Raw genomic sequence first — 16,739 nt, forward strand, 5'->3', positions numbered from 1 at the left:
CAAAATTTTTGCAAGAACTCAGACTTGCCAGAGGTCCTCAACCCCAGGTGGGAATTGTTACTCTACCTATGCTTCAAAGGAGAGATTGGGCTGTTAAACTTCTGAAAATCCAGATGAGTTGACTCTTAGAAAAGTTACTGAGTCAAAGGTTACATGCCATCTCACCTCTTTGTCTCTCAGAATACCTGGCTACATGCTTACATGAGGCCTTGACTCTGCAGTTTCCCTTTCTTAAAAAGGCAAACTCCATAAAGTGGAACAGAGAAATATTGTGTAAGTAATGTAGTAGTAAAATGAAAGAGATCTTAAAGAGACATTGTATTCCCAATTTCCACAGGGGGTTCTTCAGGGTGAGTGACCAAAGGTACCTCATTGAACCAGTGAAATATTCAGATGAAGGAGAACATTTGGTGTTCAAATATAAACCCCAGATGCAGCAACCTGCCAATTATTCTTGTACAGAGCTCAATTTTACCAGGACAGCTGTTCCAAATGACAATACTAAATCCATGGAAGACTCCAAAATGGAAGTGAGTGCCTTATTTTTAAATTATCTTTATCCCAAGTCAAATGCCTCTTACTTTCTTACTGATCTCAAGAGAGAGATTATGAGCCCAATTAATGAAGTGTATAGGCTGCCTGAATCTGACTCTTCACTGTTTGAAATCTGAAATGTCAAACTTTTGTTTTCATTATCTATACAGAAAGTGTTCATTCCCTACAGCAAATCCCAGTTTGTCTCATCAATTTCTAAGAAGGGGGATATCTACAACCCTACATATAGATTAATAGTATTAGGGCTATAAGTGGTTGGAAAGAATGAAATTTACATCTTGAAATCTCTCTTAGATATTGTCTTTTCTTTCCTTGTCTTTCCTGCCACTGTTTTGGGAGGAGTTGTTGATGATAAGCCAGGTTATCCCCCCTTTCATCAGGCCAAGTATTCTAATTGTTAAGGTGGAATTTCTAGTAGAATGAAGGCACAATGATAGTCCTCCATATTTTAGGCTTTTCTATACTTGTTCATATCAACTTAAATCCCCTCTACATGTTAGCCTTTAAGATCTGTGAGTGTTTATCTTCTTCACACATCCATGGTGTAGACTGTATCTGAAACTTACTAGATGCCTAATAGATGGGTTTTTTTGATTGAATAAATCAATAAATAAATGATTACTTAGTTCAGAAAAGAATGACAGTCAAATATTTGAACCATATGCCTCTGGTTTATATTCAAGAGCATATGCATGTACCTCAGTGCATGACACTGAAAGCTGAAAACTTAGAATTTCTTGGTATTGTGTTTTATAAAATAAAAGATCTATAATTAACAACTTTTATATGTTTCCTTGGAATTGACACTCCCACAGAGGGAGATTGGGAGATAGAAGAGGAGTAGAAGGAATACAGTCACTCCTGTTGGCCAGTTATACGTCTTGCTCTCAACTGTAGATGGTCCTTTTTACATGAGCTTACTTAGTAAGCATTTACTTTGTAAATTAAAAAAAAACCTAAATGTTAAAAACTGGATTCATGATCCTTTATTTATAATCCTTGTTTTACCTGAAAGACTAAACAAAAAAAAAGGATAATAAAATATGGAATGTTGTTTCAGGTTTACTAGAATCTGATGCATAGAAGCACACATTTTAATAATATAGTGGGTTTTATTTACCTACATTTCTAGAATTATTAGATATACTCCTGCATGTCAACTTCCAATAATACTAACATTTCTTACCTTGAAAATTTTAGCTTAAAATGTTAAGATAAGAGACATTAACCGTACTTCATTCAATTTTCCATAAATTTCCAGAGTATGGAAAAAGAAAAGTATATTGAACTGTTCATTGTTGCTGATGATAACATGGTAAGTTTTCAGATAAACATTTGCTCCCCATTCATTCTTATAAAACTATAGTTGTGATTTTTAACAAAGAGAAAGTAGTATTTTAATCAGAATTCCATTCCAGGTTCAATGTTCTGTTTTTAGCTTCCCCAAACAGACATATATAAGAGATGATAATGTCCTTTGGCAGTATAGCAGACTAAGCCGAAATAGAACCTCCCTCCACATTATGAACATATGGAAATGATGAACAACTTCAAAAAATTGAAAATATGTCCACAATCTATAGTTGAGCTAAAAAAACACAGAAAATCTCCAAGTGCTAAAAATGAGGCAGAGAATCTACATCAAAACAGTAACTAAAATTCAAAGGCATGGCGACACAACAGACAGTATATAGAATATATTGCATAAGGCCCAGAGCCACAAAGCGCTGTCCCATCTCTGAAAGGGAACTGGAAAAGCTCTCTAGTGAAACTGCAAAGAGAAAGGAAACATTTTGTTTGTCTGCCTGTAGTAATTGGCAGGGAAAATATTATGCATGGGAAAACAAAATCCTAAGCCTGTGTCCTGCACTGATGTGGGGCATGACATACTTTTCTTTAGATACAGAAATGCCACGCCAAGCTTTCAACAAAAAAACTGATTATAAATTCGGTAAACTGCTAGACTCCAAGTCAAAAATGCCCTATAATCATAATCCAAGGTAAAACTAATCACACGAGGAAGAGTCAACCAACATAATGAAAAGAAGAATGAGCTCTCCAAGAACTGCAAATCATCCAACGATATTTCAGATTATACAACTTACAGCAGAGTATAAAAAGATATACAACAACAACAACAACAAAAACATGGTTACAGGGTAAGAAGGGTGTTTTTTTACTTCTCTATTAGAAAATTTTAGGCTAAGCAGGGAAAAAATTCAACAAAAATAGAAAAGATTTGAACCACATAAATATAGGTTTGATCTAATCAATTGATGGATGTACACTGCAACCAGAAAAAAAGACAATATGTATTCATTTCAAGCTCAAACAAAACATTTTCAAGAATTAAACTGACATTTTGCCACAAAGGAAGTAAAACAGATAGGAAAGATATATATGGAGAAGATCACCGCTTTTTTTTAACCACAACCAAATTGGAAGGTATAACAAAAAAATTGTTAAACTGGACTACAAAAAGAAAATTGATTTGGAAACTAAAAGAAAAATACATTGCCAAATATTAATTGACTAAAAAAGTCAAATCTGAAAGTATTAAATATTTATAATAGCAAAAAGAAAACATTAGTTGAGATAAATTTTTCTAGATGCAGGTGGCATAACAGTAATTAGAAGGACATTTGTAGACAAATATTTATATTAAAAAAGAAAGAAATTTAATGAATTAAGAGTCTAACTGGAAAAGTCAGAACATAAACACAGAATGAAATCAAAAAAGAGAAGGAAAAATAATTTTAATAATGAGTAAAATTGATAAAAAGCACAAGACAAAAAGAAACAAAGTCAAATGCTAGTCCCTTGGAAAGATAAATGAAATAGAGGAACTTCTGACCATACTTATTAAGACAAAAATAGAAGTACAAATAAAATTAGAAATGAAAGAAAAACATAACTATAAATATAGGAAAGGTTATATGTCATTAAAAAATATATGTACAACCTTGTGCCAATAAATTTATGAGCAGAAGAATGTAGTACAATGTTAAGAAGCTGACTTGAGAAGAACTAGGAAACTCCAAAAAGAATATAACAAAGTTTTAAAGTTAAATAAGTAGTCCACAATCTATTGACAAATAACTAGGCTCAGATGAGTTTAAAGACAAATTTTACTGAAATTTATTGTAACAGAAAACCCCATCTTTTATATACTGTTTTCAAGAATAGGAAAAATTCTTCACACATTATAACATTCGTATTAGTTATCTAATACTGTGTAACAAACTACCCAAAACTTAGTGTGGGTCATTTATACAGTTGCAGTAATCTGGTGGTTCCACTGGGCTGGCTGGATGGTGTAACTTGGCCTTAGCCACTTGTGTGGTATATAGTGTTGGGTTTGGTCCATGTGTCCCCAGTAGGCAAGCCCGTGCTTCTGGTATTATAGCTGGGCATCAAAACATCATGAGAGACCAGGCTTCAATGTACAAGAGCTTTTCAAGCTTCTGCTTATAGGACAATTATTAATGCCTTATTAACTAAAGTCATATGGCCAAGTCTAGGATCAATGGTTGAGGGAACCACACATCGGTGCAGATACCCGGAAGAGTGATTCCTTAAGGGTCATTACCATAACAACCTATGATGACACTGATAACAAATCCAGACAAGAAAGTAAAATTATAAGTCAATTTCACTTACAAATATGACTGCAAATACCCTAAAAATATTTGCAAACCCAATCCAGCACATATCAAAAGAAAAAGTGTGCATAGCAATGAAGGTTTATTCTAGTAATGCAATGGATTTGATAATTAAGAGGACATTCATGGGCCTATCAGGAATAGTTTCAGTAGAATAGTGGCATTTAAGTCAATGAGTAGTAGGTTGAGGAGTGGGTAGGAAATGAAAATTAAAGGGATTCTAATGTAATATCTTTGGGGTATTCAGATATTTAAGATAACAGGCGAGCAATGGAATGTTAACTATAGGATAATTGCAGCATTCAGAAAAGGCATTTTTTTTTATTATTATTATAAAAGAAGCTTGACCATTTGCATTTATCTCTACGGGATACCTTATGTTATTATTAAGTGTATTTTATTAGGTCTACACTGATAATGTTGAGAACAAGTACAAATAGGGAATCCATTTGTAAGAAGAGGACAACATACAAAAAAAGCTGGAGCAGGAAACTGCTTTGTATTCTTAGCCTTTTCCTGGAGAGAAAGGAGGGGGAAACCACAATTTCTTGCCCCTCTCCATCATATCCCTGGCTCCAGGATGATCCTTGATTATATGCTCCTTAGTTTGTAGCCACCATGGATACAGGAGTGCTGACAAAGTTGTTTTTTGCAGTATAATGGTTGCTGTGGAGCTTTAATAAGTTTTGTTATGAACATGGACTCTAAAGAACACTTATCAGTGGGTTTAATAAATCAACGTAATGTAATATATTTAATGTGAAGAGGGAACAGAGTTATAAAGAAAACCTTAAAGTAGTGCCAAGGTGAAGCATGACTTTTGAAACTGCTGTATCTAGTTATTTTATATAAAACATGTATTTCTGCCTAAGTTGCCCAGATTTTTTAGCTCTCTGGAAGGAAAGCCAATGAATTTTTTTCTTTGAAATATCTCATGATGTTGAATTTTTATTCAACTCCTATGATTAATGAGTATTGATTTGATGTCTATATTTCCAGTATCGCAGGAATAATCACCCTAACAAACTGAGGAATCGAGTTTGGGGAATGGTCAATTTTGTCAACATGGTAAGATTTGATACAGTCTGAATCAAGCCAAAAACACAAATGGAAAGAAACTTTTAGGACAGATCTCTGCTGGATTTTTGTAGTAATACTGATATTAAGACAGCCCAAAACATAACAGTTCACCAAGTAGTCTAGAAAAATTCCATTGAAAAAAAATCACAGCAACAAATGCATCACAGCTCTAAGTTTTTGGTTTTCTAAGTAAATGACACTTAATATTTACATAAGTTTCAAATATTGGTCACTATCACAAAATTTATAAAGCAATGTACAAAGATTTGAATACCCATCATGAGTAAATCAAATCCACTATTTTAAATCACTCTTCCATGACCTTGGCATAGCAAAAAGTCTTTCAAGCTATAATTTATTGCCCACGTTTAGACAGAGAAATCAGGGGAAATATTTCTGTAAAATTCACTAAAATGATTAATTCGTCTAACATGAAATGAACTAGAATCCTGTTAAAGAAGAAATACTGTGATTTATACACATCTTTTTAAAGCTGACTCCTTCCGACCAGCTCCATTACCAGGATAAAGAGGCCCCAAAGAAAGACATTGTAAGAAATCGCTCCTTTAGATCAGTGGTTTTTGCATTCACCAGCTGAAGGACATTTGATCTTTTTCTAGTTTTTTACTAGAATGTTTGGAGTCTGAATCAGACCTGAGTGCACTGAATTCCCGTGTTAGATGAGGCCACCAGTTTTGCTCCGCAGATGGGGGAAGCCACGGGCTGAACTCTGTTCAAGTTCCGCAGTTGAATGGGCTATGTAGCGTCTCACAGTGAGGGTCCCTGGTCAGACAGGCTGAAGTCTATATTCAGCAATGAGTGGGGCTGCAAATTAAATTCCCTGCTTGGGCACAGCAGGAGAAGCAGCCCTGAAACTGGTAAAGCTCCTTGTTTGTTTCCTTAACTCAAGCTGACCCCAACTTTCCCAGCTGAACAGGATTACTGGCTTTGCTTGCAAACTACTGGCTCTGTCTGCCCTTCTCTCAGCTTGAGCATCACTGGGATGCACATCTTTCAGGTGTTCTCACCAGCCCTTCGGGTCAGATGGGGCTGGAAAACACTCTCCACACTGGGCGGGGCTGTCTCAGCCCCCTAGCATGGGCAGGATGCGGAGGAGTTGCTTCAGGGTACTCTCAATTTCCCAAACAGGATTGGAGAGGCTGAGAGCTACCATTAGCCTTGGATATAAATTAATCCCTTTCCTGGGCATAGTGGGGAGCTCCCACACCCAGTACTGGCTTTGCTCTGGGGGTGATCTCAAGTGCTGCTTCTCCTGTTTCTTATATCTTGCAATTGTCTTTATTACTCCTCTAACACTGATCCAAATATAAGACTCTATCTCTCTCCTTGGGGTCCCATCTCCAAAACTGCTACACATTGCTGAACTTTTACTAAAGATTTTCAGTTCAGACTGGGGGCTCATACCACAAACAATTTAAAGTAGCATAGTCTAAAAGTCCTTGACTCTTCCCGTCATATCTCTTCTTACTGGCCCTTTATCCTCCACACTCATTATTTCACTGCATCCTTTCTCACTTTACTTTCATGTCTTCACCTCTTTTGTCTCAGAAATTCCAAAGTTCTTTCTCTGTTAAGAAGAGTGAACCAACTCTCTCAACAACCTTCCAAATATGTATATCCAAACCCATCCAAGCATGCTGTAGATAAAATATGGCTTTATTTTATAGGATATTTTCTCACTAGAAGAGAATACATCCATAGAATAACAAATATTGTTCCCATTTGAACTTGAATCCAGTTTTATGGACCTAAAGCCCACCCATGAATGTAGAGAATCCAAAGGTTAAAAGAATTATCTTGCTTGGTGGGACCTAATTCATAAGGTTTATTCCACAATACGATCAGAGCCAAAAGGAATGGACATCTAGTTAGGTTTGAGATCATGATTTAACTAAAGGTCTAACTTTATAAGAGTTTATGAGAACCATAGTTCTCACGGTTATGAAATGACTATGGGTCACGGTTATCATGTTGGCACATGAAATTCAATATATTCATATTATGCAGGTTAAGAAAAGTGAAAAATTAATACAAGGTTATTGTTATAGCAATGATGTGAATATTAAACTTCTTAATAATCAGTTACATTCTCTATTAATATTGTTGAGTTGACCTCTCTATTTCTGTTCCTAACTTAGTGTTCATAGTTTATCATTCATTCTTCCTTTCAACCAACTCTGTACTGGCTGTTATGAAATATAAAATTGATATAATACATAGTTCTTCATCTCAAAATCATCATAATATTTCCTTAAACTCTTAAACTCTTTTGTCCTGGCATCAAAGTACCTATCAACTAGGTGTTTACAAAAGCAGATGGGAATAGGGGTAAGAAGCCTTGGGCTACAACTATTTCTGTCTGTTTTGAGGCTTTGAGCAATCCCCAATAAGATTTCTTACACAACAAAGTAGTTCCAAAAATCAAACATGGGGAACAAACATGAAAGCTAAGCTATTGGTTTTTGAAAACAGTATCAACTTTCTAATCTGCTACAGAACAAACTCATGACCTAAGTAGAGAGATGAATAAAGAACATTCATTCCATTATGTGCCACTGTTCATAAATTCATATTTTCACGTCACGTATAATCTCAGAGCTTTAGTAAATTATTTATTTTAGACATATCCTGAGCCCAGTGTCTCTAAGGATTATAATAGTTCAAGGAGAATCAGGTGTTTTTAGTCAAGTTTCTTTGTTGGTCATGGCAATTCACCCAATATTCTGGACGATTCAACTCTATATTCTGTTTCAATACAACTGTTTGTAAAATGAGGTCTGAACTTTTGCTTATGTACTTCACACATTAAAATTTCTTTTTTTAATATAAAGGAATATAGTCATGATAAAGGATCCTTCTGCAACTTGACATTGTGAAAAATTATTTCTCCTTTGAACAGATTTATAAAACCTTGGACATTCAAGTGACATTAGTTGGCTTTGAAATATGGACAAATAGAGACAAAATAGATATAGATTCTAAAATAGAAACTACCTTATTACGTTTTTCGGCTTGGCAAGAAATAATCCTTAAAAAAAGGAAGAATTTTGATCACGTTATGTTACTCAGGTATGTCGCTGCTCTATTTTCCTGCATATCTTAGGTGGATTATTAAAAAATAAAACAAAACAAATAAACCAAAATACTTTTTAAAGCAGCTGATTTTTGGATAAAAGTCACAGGGATAAAAATGTTATGTGTAGCTATACAGAAAATTTCCAGATGAACTTGTAAATAACCTTTCTTCCTAATGATGATTAATATCAGAAAGGAAAACCTTGAAATATTCATGTTGCTGGGCAGAGTTGAAAATGTCATTAGGTAAGCAAAGCACCCTTAGAATCCATTTACTTTACTTATCAGCAGCCAATTTTAACTCTCTTCAGCCTTCCATGCTATGCCGTTTCAACACTGCACTTAAACCCACCTTTCTGAGAAAGCACTTCATTTCCTGGACATTTTCCCTCAACAGAGTGTGTGCATACAGACCAGCTCTTCAAGAGCATCTATATTTAAGATAACAAATAATTAATCTGATAAATTAAACCTGCCACAGCTTTAATGTTCCTAAGTAAAGGGTTGGATTTTTCTGTAATACTAGGTCATTAATTCCTTAAAAGGGGGGCTAATTTTACCATTTTGTCATTCAAAATACCTAGTACACTACTCAGCCTATAGGAAAATGATAAGTTATGGTGGAACTGATCTGACTTCACCTCTGTGTTTCACATAGTCCTGTCATCATAAGGAATGTTAAATTAGGGAAGAACAACTTTGAAGCAGTGGAGTCTTTTAGCATCTCTTTTGATGTCCTTAAAGCTACTATATAAGAGTAGTATCCACTTTAACTATTTCATCTACCTATATTACCAGTATTTCTCATAAGGGCTACAAACATAGCCTGCAAATATGCTTTCTATCGTTATCTAAATGTTAACTTTCAGTCTGAACTCAGAACTGTGAAGCTTCCAATGCCCATAGTCAGAGGTCAGGTTCAGCCCTTTGGCAGACTGATGAGTGAATCAGACCTCCAAATATCATTTCTGATTTTCATATCCAGGATGGTCCATAACACATATCTCCAGGGGAATAGTGGTTAGGTTCAGATATTCATGTACTACTGTGCCCCAAAATTATGGAGGTAAAGTAAAATATTATCATGACCTTCACAGCAGGCAAGATTAGCTCTTTTGCCTATTCCTCGGATGTATGTCTTAAAATACTTAATAAATTAGCCTAGGAAAATTAACTTGATATAAGTAGACAATCTTTTACTTCCATGTATGTCTCTTACTCTGAACAGTAGTTTCACACACCAATAGTATGTCTACAAATAGAGATATGGGGGAGTGCTAGTAAATGACTAACTGGGCATCATATTTAGAACTTCTCATGTTGGTTTCTTATATGTCTTCCCTCTATATTCACATAGATCTAGAAGTGATTGGATACCGTATATGATATTATCATGGTGTGACTTTTGGTTTTCAGTGACCATGAGCAAAGTCAGAATCCAGATTGTGCTTTCTCTGGTGCTTCATTTCCATAGCTGATATTCTCCCAAGATCTCCAGAGTCTGGGAAGACCAGAATTCTAAGTTCTTCCAATATGCATAGTCAAATACTAAGACTTTAAAATGTAGGGACAGAAACATATCAGCAGTGAAGAAAGAAATATAGCATATCTTCTTGATCAAAAAAGTTAAACATGGAAAGGGGTCCTCTAGCCTGACTAGCTTTCTTGTATTTGAACCATCTCTATTATACTCTACGTATGGTCCTTCAGCCTATGATAGTTCTTTTTAAAGTGGTCCAACTCTAAATGTTCTTCTTGAAAGCATATCAAAGTTGGCTCCCTTTAATATACAAATCTACATCTGTCTTTTTAGATAATCCAGGAATAGACATGTTTTCACATGACAAGAGTTTTAAATGTTTGATTATAGTTATCAAATCCTCTATGAGTTTCTATGGTTAATTTTTTGTTTTAATTTTCAACCACGGCAAATTAATCATGGTGTTGAGTCCATTCACTATGTTGCATTTTCCCCTCTGAACACTTTAAACTTTTTTGGTCTTTTAAGTGGTTTTATCCAAAGTTGAGTGTAGGGCAAACTAAAGTCAAGTCAAATGGACTCTGACCTTATTATTATTTTGGGGGGGAAAGTACTCTTTTATGATTTCAACTCAAGATTACATTGACTTTCTCAATGCCTCTAAAATACCACAGGTTTAAAATGAGCTTCATATCAACCAAGGTCATCCTCAATTCCAGAACTCCAGCGCCAAGGCACTAGCACTGGGGGGGTTCACTGCACTTCAGTGTTTGTGTTAACTGAACGATGAGTTTATTTATATCTTGTTTATAGTGGAAAGTGGCTCTACGCACATGCACAAGGAGCTTCCTATCCAGGGGGTATATGCCTGCCCTATTATTCCTCCAGTGTCGTTAAGGTGGGCTGTGTTTTATTTATGTTATATTACTTAATCAAAATGCTTACCTTAGATTTCTGTAATCTTCTGTGTCCTATTGAAAGGGACCATGTATGCATCCTGTCATACATTCCCACCAAAATGTCACGATGAAACTGTCATGTTTCCGTTATTAAATGGGAAATGTTTTATTAAAAACTATAGATAAATAATGAAGATAAACCAGTGTTTTCCAGAGTTTATACAAATGTCATACATGAATTAACCTACAAAGATTAGGAAAGCTCTTTTGCATATTAAATATAGTTTTTATAAGGACATGTGATGTACATAAAACTTGATGGCTGGTTTAGCAAGTAAGGATAATTGTTCTTATGTGGAAAATATCATATCTAGATGGCTTTACCATTCACTTTCAGAAAGCCTAAGACCTACATACTGCTGACTTCCCTTGTTTATCTGATCTCGTCCCAAGTCACTACACTTCTAGTAAATGCTGCCCAAATACACTATCTAAGATATTCTTTAAGATATCAAGGTTTGGGTTGATTTCCTGTAGTGTCTCTGCCTAATTGTTGTTATGCTTAAGCGAGTCTTGTAAAACCTTGAACTTAAAAGCCAGTACTTATTAAAATGACTACATGATTTATTATTCCTATGGTTCTTTTTATGATTATGCCTTTGCCCATGGTATTTTAGAAACAAAATTTTGCATAATAGAGTCAAATTAATCTAATATAGGCTGTCCACTCCAATTATGACATTATAACCCATCCAGGACACATTTTAAATGTCATATGAGTAAGATGAAATCACCAAATTAGGGGTGTTTTACTTTTACAGTAACCTGATATCCCACCCCTCTTTGGAAATTTAATTTTTTCATTAATATAGAGATTAAAACATGAAATAGAACTAAGAACAGAGATAACTATCAACTCTGTGTTGGATTTTACATTACTGATCTTCTGACTTTCTTCATAGTAGTAACTGCCTCTTCATGATTGTATAACATTATTGCCTAATGTGAGACTATAAATTGGAACCTGAAACTCACATATTTTTATTTTTACTCCTTTTGAATATCTAGTAATAGAAGACAATCAATAATGTTTATTTTATTGTGTAGGACTTTAATTAATAAATTTGAGCTATTTGTAAAAATGAGTCTATATAAAACCAACAATGACTATTACTGCACCAAAAAAAAAAAAAAATTTCAAAGTGTTAGTGTTAGAGACATCCAAAAGGTTACTTGTCCAACCTCATTATATAACTGAAGAAACTAAGGTGCAAGAACGGAAGATAACTAAGACCACGACCTCTTAGATAAAATACTAGTTAACCAGAAGCTAGAAACCAGCTCTCAACCACTAGTTCAAAGCTTTATGTACTGTAGTGTACTATCTTATAGAAATTTCTAATGCACATCATTTTTGGCATCAGGATCTTTTACCTGACCTAAATGCAATTGCAAGCAGAATGGCACATCAGTTGGGGCATAACCTTGGGATGCGGCATGATGATTACCCATGTACCTGTACTTTGGGAAAATGCGTGATGGATAGTGATGGAAGGTGAGGCTTAAACAACATAGAGAATATATTTCAATATTGGGGGAGTGGCTTTGAGTAAAACTCAATATTGTAGGGACATATTGTTATTATCTGGAATTTTCCTAATATCTTCTGGGTAAGAACTCACTAACTGATATCTAATTTTACATCATTATCTACATAATTAGTAATATTTTGGGGGGACCACAACATCCCACTCAAACGTCTCCAAGACTTTAAAAGTCCATCTGTATCCAATCATTGTACCAATAATAATGACAAGGGAGTCAAAAAAAAAGGAAGATGGAAGGGAGGCAAGTTTCAGCTTAAAAAGAAATATATCACATTCCTAAGATGTGTAAGAGCGTACTAAATATTAATAGTTTGTTTCAGAAAATGTTTATAGAGAACTACTTTGTGCCAGGCACTGTGTTAACTAGTGTTTATTTTTAAAAACTTTGAACACGAGTCAGTCCCTGTATTGAGAAGCTTGTATTCTTGCATGGATGGTAGGCAAATATATAGATTATTTCAAGTGGGACAAATAAAAAGTGATATGGGAGCAGCAGGCACAATTGGTCTAAACCGTGGGCTTCAGGAAGGATATTCTGAAGGATATACAGTCTGAGTATTTTCACTAAAATAGTATGTGTTGGCTGTGTTTCAATAAGACATTTCCTATAATAAAGAGCCCAGCTACTACTCTGCTGTAACAGTAAGATAAGTAAAAAAGGTAAATGGACCTTGAGTCCATCATTTACATGTTTTTTTGTTCTAAATTCTTCATAGAACTTTCATAGCTGTTCTACCACTATGCATTGATATGATTAATCTTTATTTTTAACTCGTCCTATCTCTAGCATTCCTGCACTAAAATTCAGTAAATGCAGCGAAACCCAGTACCAGCAATATCTCAAGGATTACAAGCCAACGTGCATGTACAATATTCCATTTTCTGATAAGTTAAGTGATTATCCATATTGTGGAAACAAGAGGTTGGATGATGGAGAAGAGTGTGATTGTGGCCCTGTTCAGGTATTTGCAAATGATGTTGCCTTTACATTTACAAAGTGTAACCTCAGCTAGAACCTAGACAGGGATGTAGCCATTAATCAACCATGGTAATTCTTGTAAAGCTTTAAAAACTGTGCTTTAAAAAAAAAATGGAAACAAATTGTTGGTGCAGCCTCAATGCAAGGTTTCTTACCAAGTCATGTAATGATCTTGCTGGAGATTCAAAGCATCACATTAGCCTGGTTTATACATTAATTGGCTCTTCTTGTGAGAAGGGCTCATAGGTGTCGTTAAGTCTGATCTCTCATGCACAGTAGGAATCTGTTCTACAAAATCCCTCACAGTCGGTCAATTGAGTTTTACTCAGGGTCTTATGAGGCTAGTCTATATCCCTGTTGACCAGTTCACATTATTAGAAAACTTAATTGAGCAGAAACCTTCTAAACTTACACATATTTATTGCAGTCTCTGGTACGTTTAGAATAAGCCTTGGAGGCATATTTTAAATTAATTCTTATTCTGCTTTTCTCTAACATAGGAGCTTTTTCTTTCAAGAGCTCATCATATAGGTATGTGTCCTAGATAACGACTTCTCACATTATCAAGTGCTCATAAATCACCTGGGCATGTTGTTAAAATGTGGATTCTGATTCAGTAGGTCTGGAGTGGAACTGAGATCCTATTCCTACCAACCTGCAAGGTTGTCTAAGGCTGCTGGTCCAAGGAGCACATTTTAAGTAGCTATGCTCTAGACACTGCACAATTCAAAATTCATTCTGGCCATGAAGAGACTCCAAGATCAGAGCGGAGGCAGCGAAGGTCCAGAGGTTACAGCTTCTATTTTTCAAATGTCTCAGATTAAATGGAAAGAGAATCCTAACTTTGGAAAGTGATGCTTTTGCCTATGTGCATTTTTTGGAATGGTTTTACAGTTTCATTCCAACACTTGAAGTACCTTACATGACAAGATGCAGACAATATTTTGCAGTTTTAACTTTGTTTCAGCAGATAGGGTCTAAGTGTCCATCCTGTTATTATTATCTAATGATGCATTTTGTTAAAAGTTCAGCCTGAAATATTTAGCATCTTGAGAAAAAAATAAAATCAGAAGTTGTATTATCTCACACCCAACATTTAGCATGAGAAGCAGCAGGACTCTTCCAGAGAACAGAAGTCATCAGGAGAATGGAAGGTCACAAACTTTGGGCTTTGTATGCTACCAGTGAGAATCATTAGCTGTGGAGTACTGAACAGCACAAGGGAAGGAAACAAAGTAAAAGTCCCAAACACCAGTTGCAAGCAGTAGTCTTTGTATACATATCATAGCCAAGGACCATGCATTTGGATTTAACTCTGAAAAACAATTATGGCTAAATTGCATAGAAGCACCACAAATTAACTCTTCAAACAGGAGCCAAACTACAAACCGCTTCTAATTTTTTCATTTTTGATTATTGCCAGGAGTGCACTAATCCTTGCTGTGATGCACACAAATGTATGTTGAAGCCAGGATTTAGTTGTGCAGAAGGAGAATGCTGTGAATCTTGTCAGGTAAGATCCTTTGCTAGGACTGGGTTTCTCTGTTTTCAGTTTATTAAGTATACGTAGAACCAAAGAGTCGTCTGGCCACTGAATGACCTTCCACCACTAATCCCAGATTGGAGCTAAGATTGCTCGTACCCAATACAGCCTCTTCTGAGATGCTCAGACTTCTAAATACCAAGCAGTGTTATGGTCTGGGGAGTGGAGAAGCAGGTAAGCAGTGCTTGGACTTTTAGGAGTGGAGTTATACGACTAACATTATTCTTGCTTTTTTTGTCGATCATTACCAACCTATTTCACCTCAGCTGAGGGGGAAAATGGCATCCCAACGACAGTGAACTGAAAGGGAAAAGGGTTATCCTGGAGTTGGAAAGTGATAGTGACCAGCAGCTGGAGATGTATTCCTAGGAAAGATGAGCAAAAATCCAAATGCCTCTGTCCAAGGGTTTACTGACACTTCTTTCACGCCACTGGATTGTGAACTGACAAAGGAAAGGAAGTGTGTTTTATTCATCTTCAGATCTTTCCAAAACCCAGCACAATTAAATGCATATTGAATGGCTGAATGAGAGAGAATATTTCTATGTCGTGCCCTCCAGCAGTGAGAGGCTGGGTATTTTTTTAGTTCATCTGAAAAGATCTGATTTATTGGGAGTGGTGATTCCTCATTAGAGTCAGGCGTTCCCAGTTGTGCATGTACTGTGGGGTGGGGTGTGAGAAAGGGATGTACTAAAGGGATGAAGAAGGAAAGATGAACAGAACATATGCTTCATGTCTCCATTTTATGTCCATTCCAACTCTTCCCAGTGCTGCTCTAATACCAAATTTCAAAAACACCAACCTGTCGTTCCTAAAATTACATAAAAACCAAGAATGCTAATAATTCTCAGTGGAATGGAGAGGGAAGTCATGATCCATCCTTAAAACTTTTTTAGATAAATTAAATGGGTCAACCTCCTTACTTCCTCCTACTTACTGAACCTTTCCTAACCTATGGGTGTCCAAGATTCAATCTCTTCGTTTTTCTTCAACAGTTGAAAAAAGCAGCATCTATATGCAGACCAGCAAAAGATGAGTGTGATTTTCCTGAGATGTGTACTGGCCACTCTTCCAGGTGTCCTAAGGACCAATTCCAAATAAATGGATTTCCTTGCAAGAATGCAAAAGGCTACTGCTTCATGGGGAATTGTCCCACTCGGGATGACCAGTGCTCTGAATTGTTTGAAAAAGGTGAGAGACAATTACAGTGAATGATTGATAAAGATAATAGCCGTTATTTCTGTTACTGTCCTTTAGGAATCTGGGGACAAGACTGGAGATAATGCCATTTGTGGCAGATATTACCTGGCACCTTTCTGAATAATACCTTTCATATTCATTGACTTTACCTCTAATATTAATTGACTAGCTCAGTATGTGGGTTAAGGTATGTTTGTTTCTTTTTTATATCCATATTCCTTCCTAAAATATCCTCCTAAGGCAATAGCATAGTTTTAAAGTTATTTGTCTCATTCTGCTTCACTGCTACATGACACAAATTTCAATTATATTAGAAAAGTAAGGCATTTTATGATTTGTCATATTCATGCTTTCATTGTTTTACTTTTATCATACCGTTTTTGGGTCCCAGAGGCAAAAGACAGTTCTGATATCTGCTACAAGATGAATAAAATTGGAAATAAATTTGGATACTGCAAAAACAAGAAACACGTATTAATTCCTTGCGAAGAAAAGTAAGTGCCCTCTCAGAGTGTTTTGCAAAATCAGAACAGCTCTTGTTCTGACAGCTGCCAGCCTGGTTTTACTGAGGAGATTAGGAAGAAAGGGAAGCAAGAAGGGAGAGAGCACACATCCCTGATGGAATTAACTGGCATTTA

General features: G+C 35.7%; 1 protein-coding gene across 1 annotated transcript in view; it reads left to right on the plus strand.

Moving 5' to 3' along the window:
- Positions 1–16,739, plus strand: part of ADAM7 (ADAM metallopeptidase domain 7) — a 45,674-nt gene that overhangs the window by 13,801 nt on the left and 15,134 nt on the right. Inside the window, exons 6-15 of the mRNA XM_061199252.1 lie at positions 338–530; positions 1,817–1,870; positions 5,217–5,285; positions 8,218–8,387; positions 10,687–10,771; positions 12,197–12,327; positions 13,167–13,341; positions 14,782–14,871; positions 15,897–16,092; positions 16,493–16,595. Of these exons, the coding sequence (XP_061055235.1) occupies positions 338–530; positions 1,817–1,870; positions 5,217–5,285; positions 8,218–8,387; positions 10,687–10,771; positions 12,197–12,327; positions 13,167–13,341; positions 14,782–14,871; positions 15,897–16,092; positions 16,493–16,595 (1,266 nt within the window). The remainder of the gene's footprint in view (positions 1–337; positions 531–1,816; positions 1,871–5,216; positions 5,286–8,217; positions 8,388–10,686; positions 10,772–12,196; positions 12,328–13,166; positions 13,342–14,781; positions 14,872–15,896; positions 16,093–16,492; positions 16,596–16,739) is intronic.

Source organism: Eubalaena glacialis, chromosome 9 (assembly GCF_028564815.1).
Source record: "Eubalaena glacialis isolate mEubGla1 chromosome 9, mEubGla1.1.hap2.+ XY, whole genome shotgun sequence".
Taxonomy (NCBI): Eukaryota; Metazoa; Chordata; class Mammalia; order Artiodactyla; family Balaenidae; genus Eubalaena; species Eubalaena glacialis.